The sequence below is a fragment of the Thalassophryne amazonica genome, chromosome 1, assembly GCF_902500255.1.
Source record: "Thalassophryne amazonica chromosome 1, fThaAma1.1, whole genome shotgun sequence".
NCBI classification, from domain to species: Eukaryota; Metazoa; Chordata; class Actinopteri; order Batrachoidiformes; family Batrachoididae; genus Thalassophryne; species Thalassophryne amazonica.
Window position 1 is genome coordinate 46,913,575 of NC_047103.1, and position 17,251 is coordinate 46,930,825.

Genomic DNA, 17,251 nt, shown 5'->3' on the forward strand with positions numbered 1-17,251 from the left:
ACAATGAAAATTTAAGCAATGCTTTCTAATAATACTGCCTAAGGGAAGCATGTATAAAGTGAATAAAATTGGTCCTAGCATAGAACCTTGTGGAACTCCATAATTAACCTTAGTCTGTGAAGAAGACTCCCCATTTACATAAACAAATTGTAATCTATTAGATAAATATGATTCAAACCACTGCAGCGCAGTGCCTTTAATACCTATGGCATGCTCTAATCTCTGTAATAAAATTTTATGGTCAACAGTATCAAAAGCTGCACTGAGGTCTAACAGGACGAGCACAGAGATGAGTCCACTGTCTGATGCCATAAGAAGATCATTTGTAACCTTCACTAATGCTGTTTCTGTACTATGATGAGTTCTGAAACCTGACTGAAACTCTTCAAATTGACCATTCCTCTGCAGATGATCAGTTAGCTGTTTTACAACTACCCTTTCAAGAATTTTTGAGAGAAAAGGAAGGTTGGAGATTGGCCTATAATTAGTTAAAATAGCTGGGTCAAGTGATGGCTTTTTAAGTAATGGTTTAATTACTGCCACCTTAAAAGCCTGTGGTACATAGCCAACTAATAAAGATAGATTGATCATATTTAAGATCGAAGCATTAATTAATGGTAGGGCTTCCTTGAGCAGCCTGGTAGGAATGGGGTCTAATAGACATGTTGATGGTTTGGAGGAAGTGACTAATAAAATTAACTCAGACAGAACAATTGGAGAGAAAGAGTCTAACCAAATACCAGCATTACTGAAAGCAGTTGAACATAAAGATATGTCTTTGGTATGGTTATGAATAATTTTTTTCTCTAATACTTCAAATTTTATTTGCAAAGAAAGTCATGAAGTCATTAGTAGTTAAAGTTAAAGGAATACTCGGCTCAGTAGAGCTCTGACTCTTTGTCAGCCTGGCTACAGTGCTGAAAAGAAACCTGGGGTTGTTCTTATTTTCTTCAATTAGTGATGAATAGTAAGATGTCCTAGCTTTACGGAGGGCTTTTTTATAGAGCAACAGACTCTTTTTCCAGGCTAAATGAAGATCTTCTAAATTAGTGAGATGCCATTTCCTGTCCAGCTTACGGGTTATCTGCTTTAAGCTGCGAGTTTGTGGGTTAAACCTTGGAGTCAGGCACTTCTGATTTAAGGCTCTCTTTTTCAGAGGAACTACAGCATCCAGAGTTGTGCTCAATGAGGATGTAAAGCTATTGAGGAGATAATCTATCTCACTCACAGAGTTTAGTTAGCTACTCTGCACTGTGTTGGTATATGGCATTGAAGAACATAACAAAGAAGGAATCATATCCTTAAACCTAGTTACAGCGCTTTCAGAAAGACTTCTACTGTAATGAAACTTATTCCCCACTGCTGGGTAGTCCATTAAAGTAAATGTAAATGTTATTAAGAAATGATCAGACAAAAAGGGGTTTTCAGGGAATACTGTTAAGTCTTCAATTTCTATGCCATATGTCAGAACAAGATCTAAAGTGTGGCTAAGGTGGTGGGTGGGCTCATTTACATTTTGCGCGAAGCCAACTGAGTCTAATAATAGATTAAATGCAGTGTTGAGGCTGTCATTCTCAGCATCTATGTGGATGTTAAAATCACCCACTATAATTATCTTATCTGAGCTAAGCACTAAGTCAGACAAAAGGTCTGAAAAATCACAAAGAAACTCACAGTAACGACCAGGTGGACGATAGATAATAACAAATAAAATTGGTTTTTGAGACTTCCAGTTTGGATGGACAAGACTAAGAGTCAAGCTTTTCAAATGAATTAAAGCTCTGTCTGGGTCTTTGATTAATTAATAAGCTGGAGTGGAAGATAGCTGATACTCCTCCTCCTCGACCCGTGCTTCGAGCATTTTGACAGTTAGTGTGACTTGGGGGTGTTGGCTCATTTAAACTAACATATTCATGCTGTAACCAGGTTTCTGTAAGGCAGAATAAATCAATATGTTGATCAATTATTATATCATTTACTAACAGGGACTTAGAAGAGAGAGACCTAATGTTTAATAGACCACATTTAACTGTTTTAGTCTGTGGTGCAGTTGAAGGTGCTATATTATTTTTTCTTTTTTAATTTTTATGCTTAAATAGATTTTTGCTGGTTATTGGTGGTCTGGGAGCAGGTACCGTCTCTACGGGGATGAGGTATTGGGGGGATGGCAGGGGGAAAGAAGCTGCAGAGAGGTGTGTAAGACTACAACTCTGCTTCCTGGTCCCAACCCTGGATGGTCACGATTTGGAGGGTTTAATAAAATTGGCCAGATTTCTAGAGATGAGAGCTGCTCCATCCAAAGTGGGATGGATGCCGTCTCTCCTAACAAGACCAGGGTTTCCCCTGAAGCTTTGCCAATTATCTATGAAGCCCACCTCATTTTTTGTACACCACTCAGACAGACAGCAATTCAAGGAGAACATGCGGCTAAACATGTCACTCCCGGTCCGATTGGGGAGGAGCCCAGAGAAAACTACAGAGTCCGACATTGTTTTTGCAAAGTTACACACCAATTCAATGTTAATTTTAGTGACCTCCGATTGGCGTAACCGGGTGTCATTACTGCCAACGTGAATTACAGTCTTACCAAATTTACGCTTAGCCTTAGCCAGCAGTTTCAAATTTCCTTCAGTGTCGCCTGCTCTGGCCCCCGGAAGACATTTGACTATGGCTGCTGGTGTCGCTAACTTCACATTTCTCAAAACAGAGTCGCCAATAACCAGAGTTTGATCCTCGGCGGGTGTGTCGTTGAGTGGGGAAAAACGGTTAGAGATGTGAACGGGTTGGTGGTGTACAGGGGGCTTCTGTTTAGAACAATGCTTCTTCCTCACAGTCACCCAGCCGGCCTACTTTCCCGGCTGCTCAGGATGCTGGGGGACAGCTAACAGCGGCTAAGCTACTTTGGTCCGCACCAACTACAGGGACCTGGCTAGCTGTAGGATTTTCCAAGGTGCAGAGCCGAGTCTCCAATTCGCCCAGCCTGGCCTCCAAGGCTACGAACAAGCTACACTTATTACAAGTACCGTTACTGCTAAAGGAGGCCGAGGAATAACTAAACATTTCACACCCAGCGCAGAAAAGTGCCGGAGAGACATGAGAAGCCGCCATGCTAAACCGGCTAAGGGCTAATAGCTGCGCTAAGCTAGCGTATTCCTAAAAACACACAAAGTGAAGAATGTGAAAATAATTTAGAGGTGATTCAGCAGAGAGGGTGCTTTAGTTAAGGCACGTGAAGATTACACTGTGAAATAAATCGTTATCTAAATCAATCTAACTACTCAGATTAAACAGCTAACAGATACAGCAAAACACCGCTGTGCTCCGGAACAGGAAGTGATACAATACCATAGTGAGAGCCAACCACCACTGATCCAAACTAAATGATGCAATCGACAGGCGTCAAAAAATACACGCATGCACACGAAGGTTCAAGGTTGGCTCATGCAAGCACACGTGATTCAAATCCATCAGGTTTTTGCAAAAAATAAAAAGGTCTGATACTTTTCTAACAGACGTCGTATGGTGATAAAGACTATGAGTATGGATACACCAGTCCTTCTTTGTGTTCATATTACTTAGCCTGCTGAGGCCTTGAAGTTGAAACGGAGGTGGTGGTTCTGCCTAAAGTCTTCCAGTTTGTACTTGACAGTGTTCATCGTTGGTGCAGTGAACATATCCTCTGGCAGTTCATTCCATTGCTTCACAACCTTCTGTGTGAAAAAGTGTAACACCTGTCTTGAACAGGAGTGCATTTTCAAGATTTTAAATGAATGCCCTCGTGTCACTTTCTTCCCCATCCAGAGGAAACATCTTCTCGACATACACATAAAACAGCTGTTGTGTATATTTATGGCACAGAGCCCAACTACGCATGCAGTCACAAAGTTCTTCTGAAAAACTGGAGCGATCTGAATTCAGTTGGATGAATATGGGTGTGTGTGTGGAGACAGTTCACCTCATTCACAACGTGACAGAACTTAACAATGTCACAACAACGCGGAACACTATTCTTGACCGTGCGTAATGGTTCCTGATAATTCTCCAGCAACATGTGCCATTAATCGTAATGTGTGGTAACAGGTTGCAGCAGTTCCTGAGGACACCTGACGCCTCTGCCCCGAATAATCACATTCGTGATCAGCAGCCAAGAATGTGTACTTCGTGGCATTCGTGACTTGTCGTCGTTATGTGTAAACGCAGCATAAATCTGTGTTAGTGAGCACTTCTCCTTTGCCAAGATAATCTGTCCCACCTCACAATTGTGGCATATCAAGATGTTGATTAGACAGCATGATTATTGCACAGGTGTGCCTTAGGCTGGCCACAATAAAAGGCTAGCCTAATGGGCAGAATTTCACTCCTTCATAGCTTTTTTGAATATAGGGCTAATCTGACACATCTTCTCCGTCTGGAATCTTCTTTCTGTCCTCCATACTCTGGTTGTGAGTGAAATTATGATTAAATCTGTTCCGAATAACCTTATGGAAGTTTATGCTCGGCATTTTCAAGACCCTAATATGAAGGTAATCGTGTGTGTGTGTGTGTGTGTGTGTGTGTGTGTGTGTGTGTGTGTGTGTGTGTGTGTGTGTGTGTGTGTGTGTGTGTGTGTGTGTGTGTGTGTGTGTGTGTGTGTGTGTGTGTGTGTGTGTGTTTGCAGGGGGGTAGGTATTTTGTGTGTGTATCCTGGAGAATTCCTGTGCTGCTGGTATTATTTTCTTTAGGGTCCCTTCACACATAGTACAAATAAATACAAATCAGGGCGAATCACGGAGGAACAGCTCGTATAAGCGAACCACAAAAACATCAAGCTGACGGGCAGGCGTGAACAATTCCGCTGCAACAATTTTGCGCACGCAATAGTGTCGTGCACGAGCGTGCACGAAACCGTCGCAGAGGGAATGGGTAAGGTTAGACCTTACTTGTATGAAGCGCCTTGAGGCAACTTTGTTGTGATTTGGTGCTATATAAATTAAAGAAATTGAAATTGAGCAGCTGGAGCATGTGTAACCACATCACACAGCTGCTGTGAAAAAAAAAAAATACATGCCACCCACAGGATTCAAACCTGCAATTTACCAAAGCTCTGATTGACAGCCAGAAACTTTACCACTGCAACACCATCACTGTCCTGTAAAAGGTGCGGAAAAATGCCTGAAATCAACAAGGACATGAACGTGCTTTAAAAAAAGAGAAAACGTGCCGTGATAACTGACCAAACAGCATGTGTTACGGCGTATTTCTACTGATACGTGACTGAAAGTGCCGTATTTGTTGCACTGTTGGCTTGTCATATAGTCCTGCGGCATGCCGCTCACACGCGTGTCCTGTCAGACAGACGTGACATTCAGATCGCCTGCTGCGTGTCCACATGAACGTGCACGCTTGCCAGCCCATCGCAAAAGCGATCTATGTTTTTATGTATTTCTACATGAGAACAGCAAGCACGCACATGCGCGTGTCTGTCAAAACACAGTACGTGTTCTGCAGCTGTGATGTCCAGGACCAGAGTTGTCAACAGCTCCTGGCCCTTGTCCAGTCAGCGCACAAACCAAGGTGTCACTCTGTGATCAGATGAGAGGCTCCTCTTCTGCGGAGTGGTGCACGAACCATATGCACGCACGTGTTCGGGGGAGCATGCGAAACACATACACACGTGTTGTGAGGGGAGCCGACACTCTGGCACGCCACATGTGTACTCAGCAACTCCACAGTCATGGGGGAACTTAGACAAATTTCACTGCCAGCTCGAAAGTGATCATCTGCTGACTGTTTTCGTGCTAATAGCGCAAATGGCCAGACATTTTCTAAGTGTCAAGCGAGCAGTGTTAGATGTTCGTGTGTGTCAGCTGGAATGTGGCCAACACCTGCCGCTCTTTTGTTTGTGTATCATCATCATATGTCCAGTATTGTGTCGTGTAGCCACGCCCTCGTCTGCTTAAATTTTCATTGTTACGCAGATGATACCCAGCTTTATCTATCCATGAAGCCAGAGGACACACACCAATTAGCTAAACTGCAGGATTGTCTTACAGACATAAAGACATGGATGACCTCTAATTTCCTGCTTTTAAACTCAGATAAAACTGAAGTTATTGTACTTGGCCCCACAAATCTTAGAAACATGGTGTCTAACCAGATCCTTACTCTGGATGGCATTACCCTGACCTCTAGTAATACTGTGAGAAATCTTGGAGTCATTTTTGTTCAGGATATGTCATTCAAAGCGTATATTAAACAAATATGTAGGACTGCTTTTTTGCATTTACACAATATCTCTAAAATTAGAAAGGTCTTGTCTCAGAGTGATGATGAAAAACTAATTCATGCATTTATTTCCTCTAGGCTGGACTATTGTAATTCATTATTATCAGGTTGTCCTAAAAGTTCCCTGAAAAGCCTTCAGTTAATTCAAAATGCTGCAGCTAGAGTACTAACGGGGACTAGGAGAGAGCATATCTCACCCATATTGGCTTCTCTTCATTGGCTTCCTGTTAATTCTAGAATAGAATTTAAAATTCTTCTTCTTACTTATAAGGTTTTGAATAATCAGGTCCCATCTTATCTTAGGGACCTCATAGTACCATATCACCCCAATAGAGCACTTCGCTCTCAGACTGCAGGCTTACTTGTAGTTCCTAGGGTTTGTAAGAGTAGAATGGGAGGCAGAGTCTTCAGCTTTCAGGCTCCTCTCCTGTGGAACCAGCTCCCAATTCGGATCAGGGAGACAGACACCCTCTCTACTTTTAAGATTAGGCTTAAAACTTTCCTTTTTGCTAAGCTTATAGTTAGGGCTGGATCAGGTGACCCTGAACCATCCCTTAGTTATGCTGCTATAGACTTAGACTGCTGGGGGGTTCCCATGATGCACTCAGTGTTTCTTTCTCTTTTTGCTCTGTATGCACCACTCTGCATTTAATCATTAGTGATTGATCTCTGCTCCCCTCCACAGCATGTCTTTTTCCTGGTTCTCTCCCTCAGCCCCAACCAGTCCCAGCAGAAGACTGCCCCTCCCTGAGCCTGGTTCTGCTGGAGGTTTCTTCCTGTTAAAAGGGAGTTTTTCCTTCCCACTGTCGCCAAGTGCTTGCTCACAGGGGGTCGTTTTGACCGTTGGGGTTTTTACGTAATTATTGTATGGCCTTGCCTTACAATATAAAGCGCCTTGGGGCAACTGTTTGTTGTGATTTGGCGCTATATAAATAAATTGATTGATTGATTGATTGATTGATTGACAAATGCCTTTTTTTGCAAATGAAAAAAATTACATTTTACAAATACACATTTATTTGTAAAGCATATTTTTATTTTACATATAATGAATCAACCAATCAGTGATTGGACAGAGGGTCAGTTTACCCATAATACATTTTGGCATCTGTGTGTGTTAATGTTCAAAACTTCAGAATTAGTGCATTATTTTAAAATTAAAAGATGTTATATTTTCACTTTGTACAAATGACAGACTTGACATTAATGTACTTAAACTATCTGTGTTAATTTGGTTTATAAATCAAAACCATAAGTCAAACCTGCTTTCCTTTTGAGGAATTCACCCTCACGGCTGGACCACTGTATGCTGCAAAAGGGAAATGACTTTTGTTTTGTTTTGTTGTTTTTTTGTAGCAGCCTGGCAGCCAGGTCTCTTCTGCTTGGGTAGAGTTGAGTATGTAGCAGACAGGAACCATCAGGGTTTATAAATGTTTTTCACCGTTACTATGTAAAAAAAAACAAAAAAAAAAAAACACAAAAAACGTTAGTGTAAATGTTATCGGAACTAAATTTATCGGAAGCTAATTGGTCTGCTGATGGTTTCTGAAGTTAGCTGAAAAGCTAATCCACTAACAAAAAAGTTAGCTTCGATAGCGGATTAGTGCAACTGTGCCCACCACTGTCCACCATACATACCCTTTACTTCACCTCAGAAAAGAAATCTAACCAGACTGAGCCTTCAAAATGCTTTTAAAAATCATGCTGTTTCATTCCTTTTTTGCTTTTCTCCAATGGCCAAAAAAGCAATAGGCACTGGTAGTGGTACTTTCACATTAGTGGAAAGGGGTTCAACTACCTGCAGTGTCCTTGCTAAAAGAGCAAATACGAGTATTGAGCATTACAAATAAAATATTGTTTTCGTATATGAAAACAGTTATCAATCCACACATTTCACAACAAACCTAAATGCACCTGACTCACATTATCAATAACTACTGTATTCCCATCCATATGTTTGTGCTTCATGTACACTAACTGTTTATTCCTTCCTATATCTCTGTGTGTATATATGTCTGACCATGTTGGATGAATGTCAGTCTTTTTCTTAACTATTTGCATGTCTCTTTGTATCTTTAATGTCAACTATGTCTTAACAAATGTACTTTTTCTGTTATAACTATGCAAGTACACCTTGTACATCCCACCTTCAAACACAGCCTCATACAACCGTCCATGAAAAAATAGACTTAATTTCCCAACTTTCTACGTCCTACCGGCACTGCACTAGTATTTTATAAAGCTTGATGCTGCAGCTGCATTTTTATGCAAGGACAAAATTTCTTTTCTCTGAAGTATCATTTCATTACCCCCCCACACACACACACACACACACAGCATTCCTGTCTAACAAATGAATTTAGAAAGTCCAGATTTAACATGCAACTAACCCACATTATTCCTTTTCACTTGCCAAGACTCTGCAGTTTAATTCAGTATTTTGTGTCTTTGTGGTTGTAGGTGCGGTGACATGATCATTGCTGTGAACGGGCTTTCGACAACAGGAATGAGCCACTCTGCGTTGGTGCCCATGCTGAAGGAGCAGCGTAGCCGAGTGGCACTGACTGTGGTTTCCTGGCCTGGCAGTCTGATATAACCATGGATTGAATCCGTCTAAAATGATTTTTGGGGGGGGGGTCACTTTGGCCAAAGCAAACTGGTACCTGCACAACATTAGGCTTTACTCTGGACTAAAAGCACCAATATGGTCATAGAACCAGGTGGGACAAATCCAGATAGTGTGACATCACCAGAGGGACTGCACAAGCATCACCGCTGTGTTCACATGGTCACATCGTTTTAAGTCTCACAGAAATAACAGCACTGCAACTGTTTGTATCTCCACTGGACCGATTCAGAATCTAGGCCTGTATTCAGGTGGATGCATTGTTGTGTGGCCAGCCAAGTTTATTTTTAAAAACATCTATTCTGTCATTTAGGAGGAATTCTTCAATGTTTCTTGCAACACCAGCGTTGTATCCAGCTGAATAAGGCTCAGGCTTTATTAGAAACCTGCCACACCCAGAGGGCACACCTGTCCTTCAGCCTCATCACCACCATGAGTACCAGTTGTCTAACCAGCTGGAGTTTTATATATGTGTGAATGTTTGTTTAATAAACATTTCCTTGAAAGGAAAAATGCCTGGATTTTTCACATTTCATATGCCTGCAATAAGGAAATTAGGTCAGCAGCTGATCTCCAGAATTAGTGTGGAGAGGGGAAGAAAAAAAAAGTACAATGCTGTGATGTGACTTTATTTCCTCATTTTCTTAAAGTAAATGAATAGTGGCAAAACAAAAAGTGCTTCAAACTCCAGTGAGATGTTGAGATAAATTGCAGCCTTGTCACTGGGTGTCCTCCAGATCTGCATCCCAAAGCTTTGCAGCGAGTGTCTGAGCAATTGCGTCATCAGGAGTCACCATGACCTGCTCTGCAGCAGGTCTACCCCAGTTCCTATTAAAATGCAGCTTCTGTAAGGAAAAAGGACAGATTTAGGAATCAGTAACAAAAATAGAGTAGTTTGAGGAGGAGAGAGGTTGTACTGCAACAAAAAAAGGAAAGTGTCCACAAGGGCATTACCTTCATCTTTTTCTTTGTTTGGTCATGTATGGCTCCATGTCGCCACAGACTTTCCTAACAGACAGACAATCAGATCAGTTAATCACAAACTACAATGATCCAGAAACTATTCATTTACAAAACAGGAGCCATGAACAGTTTGCAGAGTCTTTGTTCATAACAATGTCACCTTTAACAAAGTCACAGAGCAGGAAGATAGCATTGAAGCACAGAGGCCCTCTTAATGTGATACTGTGCATTCCATCTCCTTAAATATCACTGATCTATCCTCACATATAAATGCAACATTTTTTCACTTATTGTTCATACACAAGTAAGAGATTCAAGTTTGTTTGTTTTTTTGCTAAGCACACAAGGTTTATTTCACCACTTTTGTTCAGTCTTTAGGTAGCAGTTAATCTGAGCCGCTATCTACATGGCAGGTGTGAGAGATGCTGATTAAGCAGCATGATTATTGCACGTGTACCTTGGACAGGTCATAGTAAAAGCCCACTCTAAAAAGTCTTGTTTTAAGTCAAACTGAGGGATTGTGGAATTTGTACACAGACTGCAGGAACATACAGAGCTGTAGCCTCTGAACTGAATGGTCATTACACCATCATAAGCCACCACCAACATAATTTCTAAACAACCCAACAGCTGCAGATGGTGTGCAATGCCACCACATCAGGCATCTTCATAAAGAGGTTTTCCAGGGCAACTGCACATTTTAGAGTGGCCTTTTTGTAGAGCTCAGTCCAAGGCACATCTGTGCAATAATCACTGTCTAAATTAGTATGTTGATACATCTGTAAAATTAACAAATTTGACATAAGCCTTGTGTGTATACAAGAAATCTTAGGTCTTGTGTCAATGCATCTACACACAAACACAGCAGAACAACAAAAAAAAAAACATACCAGGATAAGTTTCATGAGAACTAAAATAGTTCTGCGAAGGCCGCACACAACAAAATCAAGTTTTGTTTTGTTTTTAAATAAAGGATAGCACTTGCTTGGGGCCCATGTTTTGGACAGCTCAACTGAGAGCAACTGTGTTTAATGACCCGCTTGCCTTTAGTAACAAGGCAGGGTTTTGGAACTTCTGGAGGATCTCATCTTACCGTGAAGGCCTTCGGAAAACCAGGTAGTCAAGTCTTAGAATTGACAGGTTAGCCAACAAGAAGAGAAACGATTGGTCTACTGTTGCATTTCGTTTGGGGTCAATATACATTACAGTACTCAAGATGACAAATGCACAAATTACCTTCTTTAAAATAAATTATCTGACAACATTATTCATTTTTAGCAACCCAGTAGATCTCTGGGCAACTTGAAGATACAACCCTTACACCAAAAGACCCACACACACAGCTTATAAAAGTCCTTAATATACGAGGTCTGTTAGAAAACTATCCGACCTTTTTATTTTTTGCAAAAACCATATGGATTTGAATCACGTGTGATTGCATCAGCCAAGCTTGAACCTTCGTGCGCATGCGTGAGTTTTTTCACGCCTGTTGGTTGCGTCATTCGCCTGTGAGCAGGCTTTGTGTGAGCAGTGGTCCACCCCTCTCGTCGGATTTTTATTGCGAATAAAATGAACGATTTGGAGCTTTGCTGCATCAAATTTTTCCAGAAACTGAGAGAGACCTCCAGGTGGAGGCCATTCGGAAAATTCAGATGGCTTTCAGGGACGATTTTATGGGGATTACACAGATTAAGGAGTGCTCCAGCCGGTTTAAAGACCGCCCACAGCGGCTGAGATCGCGGCGCACTCTGAGCACCGATCGACAGGCTGAAACCCCGCTGAAACAACCAGATCATTTCCAAAGTGAAGGCTTTGTTGATCCAGGACGTCGTCTGACTTCCACAGAAATGGCAGAAGACGTGGACATCAGCACTTTTTTGGCACATTCCACTGTTACAGGAGTTTTTGTCATGGAAAGAGAAGTGGAGGGATGCGCCATGGAGCCGCTCATGGCGCGGGACAAAAGCACCTCCGTGTTTGTCTCACAGGACGGTTTTCAGATGGCTTTCAGACGGCTTTCGGTGGCTTTTCAGTCGTGTGACTATCCAAGAAATTGTGCATGAGCTGGATATGCCAGAACATGTCCTGTGAGGCTTCATCACAGCGTTGCTTTGCGCCATGCGGCTCCGTTCCGACGCGCGAATTCCTCCACTCCTCTTTCCATGAAAAAAAAAACTAACAGTGGAATGTGCCGTTCATTTCCAAACTGAACGCTGTGTTGATCTGGGACATCGTCTGACTACCACAGAAATTGCAGAAGACGTAGACATCAGCACTTTTTCGGCACACTGAGAAAGACATTTTATTCGCAATAAAAGTCCGACGAGAGGGGTGGACCACTGCTCACATAAAGCCTGCTCACGGGCGAATGACGCAACCGACAGGTGTGAAAAAAACTCACGCATGCACACGAAGGTTCAAGCTTGGCTGATGCAATCACACGCGATTCAAGTCCATATGGTTTTTGCAAAAAATAAAAAGGTCGGATAGTTTTCTAACAGACCTCATAAAATTTCAGGTCAGTGAAACATGTTCCTGTTGCTATAAATAGAAAGGACGCCCCCATTCCCTTTTAGAAGACACATGAATGTGTGTCTCACATATTCCTCAGATTGTGTTATGTTTGGAAAGTTTAAGATTATGTGTTAAAATATGAAAGATAACTAGAAGTGGATTTGACAGTATGACCCCTTTAACCTGTGAGCGGTTACTACTGAAGGAAACTGATATGTGCAGCTTTTGTGACTTGTGTCAGAGTGCCAAAGATCATGACGTAACAGTGGGCTCAGACTGGGCACGCTTATGGACTTCTCAGGTTTTGAGAGTTCACATTTTTTACTTTCAACCCATCAGGAAAGTCTGATACAGTGATGCATATGACTGATTCAGCCACATAATTTTCACTTTCTCAAAACTGCAGATTCAGTCAGGAGAATGGGTCAGCAACCATCAAAGTCAGGATCTTTGCAGACAACTACTATGCAACCTCGAAAGTATTTCTGTTCAATTTTGAGTCACACCAGTTTCCATTTATATAGCACCAAATCACAACAAAGCTGCCTCAAGGCGCTTCGCACAAGTTATGCTGACCTCCACTGCACCAAATGGCAGGAGAATTCTTCAGGCATACAATACCCAATCTAGAAGTTAGACCTTGAGCTGAAAACATGCACTTTGCAGAACTTTTCTCTTACCTCTGTAGCAAAGCTTCTCCCACAGCCTGGATGGGCACAGCTGAAAGGCTTCTTGCCCTCGTGGTCTCCCAGCACGTGACTCTCCAAACGGAACTGCAGAGTGAACTTTTTGTCACATCCTTCCCTCGGACACACAAGCACCTTCTTCTCTGAGTGAATACCGAGCTGATGCCGGCGTAACAGCCAGGCGTTGTTGAACAGCTTTTTGCACTCTTCACACGGCAGCTTGACTGAGATCAAGAGTCGAGTTGCAGCCGTTAATAAGCAACACAGTGTGAGCCAATATGTGATTAACAGACCCACCTCTGTGGTCCTTCTTATGTGTCTGATATTCAGTCCACGTCTGCCCCTGAAATGGACATCCTTCTTCTTCACAAGGGTAACCTGCAGCAGGAATGGTTTTGTTTAAACTTGTGCCAGTTTGCAATCACAGTAAAGCATTTTGACTTCAACTGACCTTGATGCATTTTCTCATGATGCTTCAGTTTGGCACGGCTGGGGAATTCTTTAGTGCAGCCATTGGAAGTGCAGCTATGGGTGGGGTGGGGGTCAGATTTGAAGGCACGGGAAAAGGAAGTGGGACACAGAGTGCTGACTCCCATCGAGTTAAACGCATCAGTCGTGCCAACACGCCGTCCTCCGCATCACCAAATGGGGCAAGAATCTGTGACTGGTGGTGTAATAGTTTGTACTACGCATAGCATCTCCAATCAAAGCCAGATTTCTACAACTCCAGATTTATCATTCTTGGTGGTTTTCCTCACTGGTCTCCTTCTCGTGCAGCCACTCAATTTTTAAAAGCTTCCTACTCCAGAGAGCTTTACCGTACTCGTTTTTTAGTGATTTATATAAATGAACTCCAAGCCATATTTATGTGTCAATCCTTGATTTGTCTCAAGAAAACTGGCTACAAAAGTGATACTTTAAACTAAAAAGGAGCACAAGTTGTGCTTTTATTTCATTAGAAATCCCTCTTTTTAAGTTTTGCTAAAATATGCCCAGACTGTCACACCGCTTCATACCATTTGCTGTAAATTTTTCAGCATGTTGTATTAAGCCTGAAGATGTACATTTCCTGTATATTCATTATTTCCTGTATATTTGTTTTGTGAATTGTTCTGTAATTTATGTTTGTAGCATGGCCCAAACAGAGGGTCACCCCTTTGAGTCTGGTCTACCTAAGGTTTCTTCCTCAGTTTTTCCTTACCACTGCTGCTCTGGGGGTTAGTAAGGTTAGACCTTACTTGTGTGAAGCGCCTTAAGGCAGCTCTGTTGTGATTTGGCACTATATAAATGAAAATAAATTGGAATTGAAAATTGGTAGTACTTGTCTAGTATAGTTATACAAACTGGCCCACAGCAAGTTCAGCCAGTACAAGTCTAGATATAGTGATCATTTAAAAACACACTATATTGTAAAATGTTCTACTTATCCTTTTCACAACAGAATGTTACTGCAAGTTTATTCAAGTATTCACCTATTACACAAGATATTAATCCCAGCTTCCCTGTGGTTGTTAAAAACTTAAGGCACATGAGGTCTTGTTGAGATCTGCACTGTGGCTGTGGACTGCTAAATGTTTGCCCCATGTGGTGATGGCAGGCTGGACTCCTCAGATTTGAGGGAAGTTAACGCACCATCACTCCTATAGAGCTCTATGGTATGCACTTACTGGAAGGGCAGCACACTGTTGTGCTCACACTGATGGGCACGTAGCTGGTACCTCTTGCTGAATTCTTTTCCACAACCTGGATAGTCACACTGAGTGGGAAGAGAGTCAGTATTACAGTAAATACTGCAGTAGTCTTTTCCCAGACATGACTAAATGCCCAGGTTTGGTGTGACCTGCATTTTATTTAATATACACCATAAGATGGAAAAAAAGTAGACATTGAGCTAGTCTTCAATAGTTTCAGTCGCCATCTTGTGTAAGGATTTGTAGTTGTCACATAACTCTATAGTTAGACAGTTTCGATATCTATATTCTTGTGAAGTTGAATTTATCATCATGGTTGCTTCAAACTTTCAGTTGCTACAGTTGTCACCCAGGCAGTGATTCTGAAGAATCCACTACTTGGGCAGTAGACTTTATGACTATCTGTCCCCCTCCCCAAACATTTGTGGTGTAAGCAGCACCTTTATATTGTGTAACCATCTAATTTCTTAAATAAGATGGCGGTCCAAGCTACTCGTTACAGGCTGGGTCAGGTAATTTCCTCCCTCGTCTTTCTCACCTGTCACAAAACCATCTTTAAAAAAATGAAAATGCCAATTACCAGAAATGGTTCTGCCAACAGTGCCAGTTACTACTATGAACACATTCTTCCAGACAAGCAACATTTAGCATTTATTTTAAAACTGCAAGTCACTGGCCAAACGTCAATTTTCTCACCCATTTACTTATATTTTAAAAAAGTTAAAATTCTACTCCGTCCAGGATTTGTTCACCCATTTGTCAGCAGGACTAGTCAGACATTGCAATGGAACTAGGTGGATAGTTAGGGCATGCACATCGTCTTAAAGCGGTGAGCCATTAAACCAAGCAACTGATAGAGGCAATGCCACTTCCAGTGAAAGGCTTTCAGGGAATTATCAGGCTTCTGAATGCAGTGTACACCCATTTATACCATATACATTTGATCCCGGATGGGTCGTACCTAGGGGTGCTGAAAGGGGGAGAATAAGGAGAAGGATTCTAGGAGCCCAGAGAGACCCCTAATACAACTATAATACTGACAAAACAATATAGTGTGGCCCAGTAAGATTTCTTTTCATGAGGCCCAAAATCCCTGGTGGCACCCCTGGTCATACCAGGCAAACAGGCAGCCAGGTAGCATCAGTATACATAGCATGCAACAACGCCCTCCTGGGGCGCCTACAGTTATACGAACCACATTTGAAAACCCTGTAATTCCCTGAAAACATCACTGGCTCTTCAAGCAGCGTTAAAACAGCTGAAGTGGCCGTTTGTCAGGGGTATGTGCTGTACAGAGTGCCCCTCAAGTTGTACTTGATACTGCTTTTTCTGGTGCTCGTGAGCTTGAGTGATGTGATTCTTCAAGCCAGCGTTTGTGAAAAAGGCCGCATCACATCCTTCAACCAGACACCTGCAGAGGGAAGCAGACAGTGGATATTAAAAACAATTATTAAGAGTTTTAATACTTTGACAAATAAATAAATACAGCAACTCACTTGTGCGGTTTTTCACCGCTGTGACTCAGCTTGTGCCTCGTGAGCTGATAACGGGTAGAGAAGCTTTTATCACAGCTCTCACAGGCAAATGGCTTCTGAAGTAGAAACAAAATCAACAACTGTATTAGAGGTGCACAAACAAAATAAGTTAAATTAAAATAAAAAAAACTCCTGGTGTATGTGCACTTTAATCACTTACAAGTCCTGTGTGTTTGCAGAGATGAGCCTCCAGCTTCCAGGACTTGCTGAAAGAAGCATTACAATTTAAAAAGGAACAAACAAAACCTTTTAGACTTTGTAACCGTTCTCCCATCTTTAATTTTAAAAATGGTAGATGTTGATTTTATTATTTTTTCATTTAGCTTATTATTTTATTTTATTATTTTTTTTTATTTTTTTTTTTTTAAAGAATTACAAAATAAAAGAAGTCACTCGTTGAAGAGCAGGACACTTTGAGCTCCAGTCACCAGCCCACAGTCACACACTTTATCTAATTGGATGACACCAACTAGAAAAAGAAAACAGGGGTGTTACATTGCTGGTCAAAACTTACCTGAAAGAATTGAAGGTTGTGATGTCAGAGTTGATGCACATAAACTTTGGCAAGACTACGAAGTCGAATATTTCTTGAAATGAAATTATCTGTGCACTACTAAAGCTTATTTTATTGCGTTCAGCGAGTGAGCAGCCACCTACAGTTTTACAAGACTGACTTGTATTGCAGAGGTACCTAAATTAAGGGGCGTGCCCCCCTGCATGCCACAGAGTTATTTCATGTGGGCTGTTAATTAGTGCATGAAGAATTTGAAATGTAAGAAATGTTATAGTTGATTAATGTGGCAGCAAAACAAAAGATCACATTGATGTTGAAGGCTAGAACCAATTGTCTGTAAGGCCAGGATACTCCCAGTGGTACTGGCAGGTAGTGAGAACTCAGCACTTCAGTGACATTCCTGTTCCTCAGTGTCACTACTGTAGCACTTCAATGACAGTCTTGTGGCACTGAGTGAG

General features: G+C 41.7%; 2 protein-coding genes across 3 annotated transcripts in view; one reads left to right on the plus strand and one right to left on the minus strand.

Annotated features, from left to right (window-relative positions):
* lnx2a (ligand of numb-protein X 2a) overlaps positions 1 to 9,391 on the plus strand; it is a 66,592-nt gene extending 57,201 nt beyond the window's left edge. For both annotated transcript variants that reach the window (XM_034169125.1, XM_034169131.1), the window contains one exon: positions 8,725 to 9,391. In XM_034169125.1, coding sequence (XP_034025016.1) covers positions 8,725 to 8,860 — 136 coding nt within the window. In that variant the 3' untranslated portion in view covers positions 8,861 to 9,391. The remainder of the gene's footprint in view (positions 1 to 8,724) is intronic.
* Positions 9,392 to 9,503: 112 nt separating this feature from the next.
* On the minus strand, positions 9,504 to 16,760 carry gtf3ab (general transcription factor IIIA, b). The gene is made up of 9 exons (XM_034169140.1): positions 16,440 to 16,760; positions 16,241 to 16,335; positions 16,059 to 16,155; positions 14,721 to 14,809; positions 13,505 to 13,578; positions 13,351 to 13,431; positions 13,048 to 13,277; positions 9,845 to 9,898; positions 9,504 to 9,735 (listed from the first exon to the last, which is right to left on the minus strand). Exons 1-9 carry the CDS (start codon positions 16,551 to 16,553, stop codon positions 9,610 to 9,612), a joined length of 960 nt encoding a protein of 319 aa, XP_034025031.1. The 5' UTR covers positions 16,554 to 16,760; the 3' UTR covers positions 9,504 to 9,609.
* Positions 16,761 to 17,251: the final 491 nt, after the last annotated feature.

Coding starts and splice junctions, on each gene's coding strand:
- gtf3ab (XM_034169140.1), bottom strand. CDS start 16,553: ATGGGAGAACGGTTACAAAGTCTAAAAGGTTTTGTTTGTTCCTTTTTA. Junction 9,899..13,047: donor GGAGAAGCTTTGCTACAGAG/GTAAGAGAAAAG, acceptor TCTGTCTGTTAG/GAAAGTCTGTGGCGACATGG. Junction 9,736..9,844: donor AAACAAAGAAAAAGATGAAG/GTAATGCCCTTG, acceptor TTTTCCTTACAG/AAGCTGCATTTTAATAGGAA.